The 8421-nt window shown below is 44.6% G+C and overlaps 1 protein-coding gene across 1 annotated transcript in view; it reads right to left on the bottom strand.

Annotated features, from left to right (window-relative positions):
* Positions 1-1473: 1473 nt before the first annotated feature.
* Positions 1474-8421, bottom strand: part of LOC308294863 (protein MTSS 2-like) — a 46793-nt gene continuing 39845 nt past the window's right edge. The window contains exons 11-15 of the mRNA XM_080737762.1: positions 8050-8124; positions 6974-7114; positions 5582-5758; positions 3977-4145; positions 1474-3426 (exon numbers count right to left, since the gene is read on the bottom strand). Coding sequence (XP_080593888.1) covers positions 2657-3426; positions 3977-4145; positions 5582-5758; positions 6974-7114; positions 8050-8124 — 1332 coding nt within the window. The 3' untranslated portion in view covers positions 1474-2656. The remainder of the gene's footprint in view (positions 3427-3976; positions 4146-5581; positions 5759-6973; positions 7115-8049; positions 8125-8421) is intronic.

Below are 8421 nucleotides of genomic sequence, written 5' to 3'. Positions count from 1 at the left end.
GACCTAAATAAAAACAGGCGACTGTCAAACCATGAATTTGTAGTTGTATTAAACTTCAGTCTACATGCTTAATTTGCCACACGTATTAAAGTTTTAAAATCGTCTTAAACACGGGACTGTAGTTAATCAGAGACGTGTTATTCCTTTGTACACAATCATTGACAAAACCGTTTCAGCATGGAAAAAGTTCCTATTTACCTCCTGAGTCTACTGGCCAATCACAGCAGGTCACAGGTGTCGCTGTGATTGGCTAGTAGACAAGGAAGTTGGAACCTTATTCAGTGGTTCCCAAACTGGGGGTCGGGACCATATACTCTATGGTCGGGACCTATGGTCGGGACCCCCAAGGTGTCCCCAAATTATTTGGGGGGGGGGGGGAGGGGGGGGGGGGGGGTCCCCAGATTTTGATTGTATTCTCACTCAACAGGAAACAAACGAACATACAGTAGGCCTATACATGTATACATGGTGGTATTTGCATTTACCAGTTCAAATATGATTGTTTAGGGGGGTCCAGTTTGGGAACCCTTATTACCTATTACCTTGTGGGAACAGAGCCAAACATATTTTTAAATGGTTTTGGGCGATGTACAGTTATGACAGAACTATGCGTGTTGCACAGTTGGCACATGCATGGATAAAATAAATTGATTACATATGTAAAAGAAAGACTGTTTTAAATTTGGAAGGGGTTTGGGGTCCAGTATCGAGACTGATAGGAGTCTCCTTGTGTTTAATATCTATGTGTGTCTGATCTACATTAAAACGTGAATGTGTGTATGGTTTAACCATTGTACAATTGTTGTGATGTGATGAGTTTTGCTGTATTTGTGCAATGTGAAGTTTTATGTATCTGGTGATTATCTGGCTTTGGATGATAAAGTTCTATTCCATTCTATTCTATTCCAACCTTGTTTATTTTAAATAATTTGTTCCTGTCAAAACCAAACTAATTTGTAGTTATTTGCACATCAAGGTTACACTCATACAGTATTAAGATTGAAACGAGACGTTATACAATAAAAAGCCTGTTTAATTGCAGAATATATTGACAGTACAGTACAGCAATAAAAACACTGCCATATTGCTCCTATTTTACATGAATTACACAGTTGGTGTTCAGCGTATGAAACAAAACATGAATACAGTAATACACGTACAGTAATGATGATGACACACGACATACAGACGGTCACCTTCCTGTGTTCATTCGGAAATGCCACAATAATAATAATTATAATAATAATAAGGATAAGAATAAAGAGCAAAGAGCATTCAGTCCATACAGCAGCGGTGCCAAAACATTAATTTATTTATTTCTCTCTTTTAGCTCGAGACCGAAAAGAGAAATTTGATGTCTCCCCGGGACCCAATCTAGTGAAAATAGCCGATCTACAAGCTAGATCTGCTATTGTCACTACTTATTACATTTATTTTAATGGAATTTCTTTATGAAGAACCGATTTCTTTAACATTTTTAGAAAATCCTTTGAAATGATAATATAATTTTTTTTTTAAATGTAGGAAAAAAAAAGATATTTACTCACGACCCATAAAAACGGGTCTGCAACCGAGACACACTAATGGGTCCCGACCCACTGTTTGGGAAACAATGCCCTTACAGTAGTGACCGTATGCCACACTGACCACCAGGACACAGACCTTACAGTAGTGACCATATGCCACACTGACCACCAGGACACAGACCTTACAGTAGTGACCATATGCCACACTGACCACCAGGACACAGACCTTACAGTAGTGACCGTATGCCACACTGACCACCAGGACACAGACCTTACAGTAGTGACCGTATGCCACACTGACCACGCGGAACTTTCAGACACAGAGGCTATGTTTACACTGGCAGCAGCCGCAGCACAAATCAGATGTTTTGGCCTGCACCAGATTGGAATCAGATTGTGTCTGAACAGCAAAAGAACGCATTGTAAACTGATTTTTGCCAATCAGATTTAAACCACATTCCTAGGTGGTTTGAAAGGTGATTTAAATCCGATAAAGATGTGTCTCAGTCTGGACACTCTTGAAGCTAAAGCCTCATTTATACTTTGTCGTATGATGGTACTGCTCACTCAAAATAGCTGACCTCACAAGCTCACGACGATGCATTGTGTAGTGAGCTGGTAGATCAGCTATCTTTGTGCAGGTTAAACATTACTTACACACCTAGATCGTTATGTCTTCTTTACCACAGCAACCAATGCAGACCTGATCCATTACAAATAACAGTGCGGTGCTAAAGATCAGCCCTAGAGATCGATATTGAGAAATAAATTGGATTTGCCTGCTGCAGCCTGAACAAAAGCCAGAGAGAACGCAGAAGTACAACCACAAGTGCCCATAGACTCGTAGAGGAAAAAACAAAGAAATAATACAACCTAACAAATATGGGTTACTTTGTACGTACACGCGCGATACATACATGTTAACAAATGACATGTCGTGACATTGTCCGTCAATCATTCATCTTCACCGTCTATATATTTGTTTTATCCACTCATTGCATGTTCGGTGCACTCATCTGGCGGAGTCCCTGTCCATGTATTATGATGAGTGCTTGTTTTACGTTACTACAGAGCTTGTTTAGTTAAGGGTAACCACAGGCGCACCAGTGAGCACCCTCCTCTTCCAACAGCTACCGCTGGATCCTGGGCGCCGACCTGTCGTCCGTCACCGCCTTGCGGAGCCGCACGCCGCGCCGTATGGACTTCAGCACGTCCACCTCCTCCTCCGGCGGGGAGGCCATGGCCTGGGCCCCGAGAGGGGTGGAATGGGCCAGCTCACCGGCCATCGACGGGAAGGGGAACTGGCCCTCTCCCAGGGCGTGGGCGCTGGCCACCAGCTCTCCTATCTTCTCCACCAGGCTGTGGCGGTTGGCGGCCAGCAGGGGGTCCTCCTCCACGCCGTGGGCGGCCTGCGGGCCGTACACGGCTCCGGAGCCCCAGGTGTTGTCGGGCAGGCTCAGCCGCTTGGGGGAGGCCCTCATGTAGTCGCCGGGGTCGTCGCCATACAGGAACTCCTCACTGCCGGAGCGGTGATGGGCCGGGCCCGGAGAGCTCGGGACCGTCGGGGTCTTCACTGGGACAATGGGGGGGCGGATGGGGATGGGGCCCGACGTCGACGGTGTGCGCCTCACCCCGGTTTTGGAGGACGGGGTTCGGCGGATGGTGGCCGTGCCGGACGTGATGATGGCACCGGAGCCACCCGGCGCCACGCCGTTGGTCGCCCCCGGCAGGGTCTTGCCAGCGGGCAGCCCGGCGGTGCTCGCCGGCCTTTTGGTTTGGATCATGCGGCGGTAGTTCTGAGCGATGTTACTGTGGCGCGGGATGGTGGAGGACTTGTCGAAGTCCGCCTGCCCCTCACTCTCAGCATCCCCGTTCAACGAGTAGCACTCATAGTCCGACCCTGTAAGGAAATGAAAGTCATGAGATGTCATGAGACATCATAGCAAAGTTATTATAGTTTAGGCATTGTTTTTATTTCGTTTGAGTTACATAATTTGTTTTTAAAGTGAGTTTGCTAGTTTAGTTTAGTTTTTTTTAAAGCTTAGTATTAGTGGTTTATCTTTGTATTGTAATATGGGGTATTTGTCAGGGGATTCAGATTCAATCAGAAAAAGTAATAAATAACTAGAAAGATGCAATTCTGGGAAATTACGAGTGTGGTTGCCGTTTTTGCGTTTTTGAGTCCATTCAAGTCGATGGGGTTACTTTAGCCAATGAGGAAGCAGCAAAACATTTATAGAGTAACTTTTAGTCAATGAGGAAGCACGCATAAAGGTGACGTCACGAGAATGCAGCTTCCTCATTGGCTGAAAGTTCCTCCATAAACTTGGACAGAGAACAATAGTGTGTTGCCCTATTAGGCAACCCCACTAATAAATAAAAACGTCATTTGGGGGTCCTTGACATGAAACAGTTTGACAACCACAGGTATAAAAGGTGGGTTTAAGCACCTTGCGAGGGGATGGTGTCCTCTGAGCAGGACGGGGTGTTGGTCTGCGTGCTGTAACCACTGGAACACTGCAGGGAGTCTCTGCTGCTCTTCTGCTGGTGCTCCATGCTCAGCCCTCGGGTCAGAACCATGGCCAGAGTGCTGGCTGCGGGGGACAGGGGCTCCCCGTGCTGGAGAACAGGTCATACATGCATAAATGAATCGTTATCAATCCATACACACATGCACACAGAGAAAGTGTCAGGCAGGCAGACACCAAACCAAACCATGCATAAAGATGAGCAGACATTTACATATGTACACCGACTCTACATGGCACAGTTCCCAATGCTGTACAATACATACACATCGGCAGGCAGGTTTGGTCATTTCAAACAAGATTTTTAAATGAATGCAGGAACAATGGCTTCTATTTCAGCATGTTAATTTCCCAGGAAAAGAAAGGCTGCAGTTTCTATTAGTTTGGAATAGACTATCTGTGTGGACTCGGCTAGAAATGGTGCCATCTCATATAGTGTATTAATGTAATGAGGACCGATAATGCAAAGAGGAGGTGGAAAATGGGTACCCCTTTAACTTAAAATGTGTTTTACAAATGGAACCAAACAGATTACAGGTCCATCTGGTTTCCAATTCAACATTCCTCAGCAAGGACATGCAGCGAATGTTAGAGAGGCAGGGGCTGAAATTTCTAAAAGGGCCTTTTGGTGAAAATATTGAAAATAGCAGCCCTCCAAGCTCGCAGCACGTCGCAGTGAGCTTGGAGGTCAGCTATTTTCAGTACTTGATACCACACTAAACTAAGCATACAAAAGGCAATATTGGAGATGTGGCGTATGGCATGGATTTCTACACAGTGAGGGCAATTCTTTCAACATAAGATGCTGCATTCAAGTTCAGGAGAGTTTGGAGAAGGCAATTCTCTTGAATGCTGCCTTCAGGTATGGCATGGAAAGAGGGCATTTGCATTTCTTCAAAAACTGCATTCATGGTCTGGAGAGGGCACTTTTTACAGACTGTTAAAAGGGCAGGGTCTCAATTCCCCTTTCATGTCTATGTGTGCACGTGCCTGTTCCTCAGAGTCAAATGAGCAGTGAGGATTTCACAAATATAGGAAAGGTCGACCTAAACTTGTTTCCCAACAGGTCTGTGGCCTTAAGCTAGATGCAGAATAGACCGAAATCTAATCTTTGCTTCTGAGGGTCCCTGGAACAAAATATTTTGCGATAGGGGTCCATCCATGGAACAAAATATTTTGAGATGGGGGTCCGCGGCCAAAATCACATTTTGGGGGTCCTTAACCACTGATAAGCACATTCTACAAAAGTGTTCTAAATCCTAACAGTTTTCTGAAAATAAACTTATGTTGCTTTAATTCTTTCTCAAACCTTGTCATGTCAAGGACCCCCAGCATGATATGTATTTGGCCACAGACCCCCATTGCAAAATATTTTGTTCCAGGGACCCCCAGAAGCAAAGATTTGATTTTGGTCTATTCTGCATCTAGCTTAAGGCCACAGACCCGTTGGGAAACGAGTTTGGGTCTTTGTTTGGAAACGTTGTTTTAGGTCGGCTTTTCCTGTTACCGATTTCACTGCGCGCATACCTTGGCTGCAATGCCTCCTGGTCCAATCCTGGAGCGGTGTGGCTCATCCAGATGCATGCCAGAGTAGCTGTGTGGACTGGAAGGAGCTTCCTGTTCCCTCATGCGATCCAGAGACTCTCTCCTACGCTGCAGAGTGCTGGCCAACGAGGGCTCGTAGGGACTGGATTTGGCCCAATCCTGCAGCATTGGATGGAACGTTCAGGGTATGTCTGCATCTACAGTATTGTCTAGGCTTCACCCCAAGACTTGTCTACCAGCCCGGCGGTTCTCCGGTCTTCCATTTTGTTACAAAATGGAAGACTGTTAAAGACTGTGTGGCTCATGAACTGGTTAGATGCTATGGTTAAAGCTGCGATCCAAGCGTATTTTACTGAGTACCGGGAAAACATTATTTGAACGAAACTGTATGGGAGAGTATGTTAATATAACTAGTAGATTGGGGAAACACTTTACTTAAAGGCTTATAATGCACTTACAATGCACTTATAACAAGGTTTATGAAGTATTTAAGTGATGGTCATATACATCCTATAGCTCTATATAAGCTCAGCGGAATAGCACATTAAAACCATATTTTGGTCTGTTAAAAAGGGTCTTTGTATAGAAAATGACTATGTTTTTTATTTTTTTCCCCTTTGTTTTGGGGCTTTTATGCCTTTATTGGATAGGAAAGTAGACTGACAGGAAATGGGGGGAGAGACGGGGAGTGACATGCGGCAAAGGTCGTCCGAAACGGGAATTGAACCGGCGACGCCGTCAGGGCGCCCGTAAATGACTAAGTTATGGAAGTTATAATATGCTGTTCCGCTGAGCATATAATGCATTATGAACACGCCCTTTAAAATGTCATAAACCTTGTTATAATTCATACATTATTATAAACATTTATTACAAGTGTTATAATTGGGTCTACAAAGCATGATGCTTTATAGACCCGACCTTTATGTAAAGTGCTACCGTAGCTTGTACTAGTTAATATAACTAGCACGTCTGCAGAGGTTGGAGATGGTCTCCCTAGTCCATCCATTGAGACATTTAGACCCTGGTGTCGGGCTGGATATCTACAAGTAGTACTTGTTGACAAGTAGTACTGCCTGAGGCTCATAAGTGCAACATCTCCCCAGGCCAAGAGGTGATTGCCTCAAGAGGAGAGGTAGAAATGATGCGGTAGAACCAGGGAGGTTCAAATCCCGGATACAACATGAATTTTATGGATCGCAGCTTTAATATGGGCAGAGTACAGCATGTCAATGAAATTACAATAGGTTAAGCGAGCTCAGTTTAGAGATAGGAAATTGTGACTTGGAGCAAAAAAGAAGCAAAAATAAAGGCTTTTCATTAAAAAAAAAAAAAAAAAAAAAACAAAGTGGAAAATTGCAAATGAAAACAAACCTTCCAGCTAGGAACCTTTGATGTGGGTGAGGGGGTGTTGGATCCAGGGGAGTGGTTAAATGTGGGGGACGCAGGGAGTATGGTGCCAGTGTGAGAGAAAGCAGGGCGGAACGTGCCAAACGATGATGAACATGAGCCAAACTGCAGAACGGACAGACAAGGTGGATTCAGAGTGTCACAGTACGTTGGTGAGAGGGGCCCCCGAGGGCCACTTCAAGTTAAATGTCCAGAAGGGCCTAACTGCAGAGAGCAGGCACTTAGGGAACGCCCCTTCAATGGGAACGGCTCTTCAATTTCTATATGAATGAAGATGGTTATTATGCATGAAAAGGCTATTTCATACAGAGGCCTGGGTGTTCCCTACTCATCGTGAAGGGGAGGGCGTTCCCTAAGCTTAGTGAAGGGAAGCTTAGGGGAGAGGGGCATTCCCAAAGTGCCTAGACACTGTAGATGGACCATAATATAAAGATCAGCGAGATGAGTGCGCGTGTGTGTGTGAATGAGCGTGTGAGCAGTGGTGGAAAAAGTATCATAATGTAAAATTTTGCGGCGTGACATGACACCTTTAAAGTACCTAAAGTAAAAGTACTCATGTCACATTTCAAGTTTTCAAATGTATAAAAATCTTTTGAAAATAGCAGATCTACAAGCTCACAATGTGTCACATTGTGAGCTTGTATATCGGCTATTTTCAAATGGCCCGAAATGTATATAAGGCTGTGGTTAATGTATGTTTTGTAATAATAATCTACAAAGTAACAGGTAACTAAAGTTCTCAAATAAATGTAGTGGAGTAAAAGTACAATATGTGGATCCGAAATGTAGTGGAGTAGAAGTAAAATAATTGGACATTGGAAATACTCAAGTTAAGTACAAATACCACAAAATCGTACTTTAAGTACAGTACTTAGTTACTTTCCACCTCTGCGTGGGAGTGTATGCATGTGGCTCAGCATATGCAGCATGTGTGTTTATGGTGTGTCTGTGTTTGTATGTTGCATACTAAGCGCGTGCTTGTGCGTGTGTATCTGTCCAGCTGTGAGCGGACTGGGCAGACGCATGCATGCATTACTGACCGCTGTGGGGGAGTTGCACTCGCTGACAGACTGGCAGGTTTCTGAAGCCTCAGAGGAGGCTGAGCTTGTTGACTTCTGTAGGAGAGCAGTGGAAGATTGAGAGACGGGCAGAGGGAAGGCAGAAATGGAGAGGAGGGAAAATTGGGAGATAGTGAGAGAGAGAGAGATAAAAACATACTTTCCCCCCCCTACAGGGATCTGTAGACCTCCAGGCTAGACAGAATACAAAGTAGTCTATAAGATAATTTATTCAGGATGCTACACTGAACAGCACAATCCTATCAGGCAACAAGGATGGATTAACTTCATCACCTGCGGTTGGGGAGCAAAGGCTGAGTTGCATGCGGGTGTCGCACACCATTGCAGCTATTT

This window comes from Nannobrachium achirus, assembly GCF_963921795.1.
Source record: "Nannobrachium achirus genome assembly, chromosome: 11".
Lineage (NCBI taxonomy): Eukaryota > Metazoa > Chordata > Actinopteri > Myctophiformes > Myctophidae > Nannobrachium > Nannobrachium achirus.
Note: the sequence above shows the minus strand (reverse complement) of the source record. Positions and strands in the feature narration are given on the sequence as shown.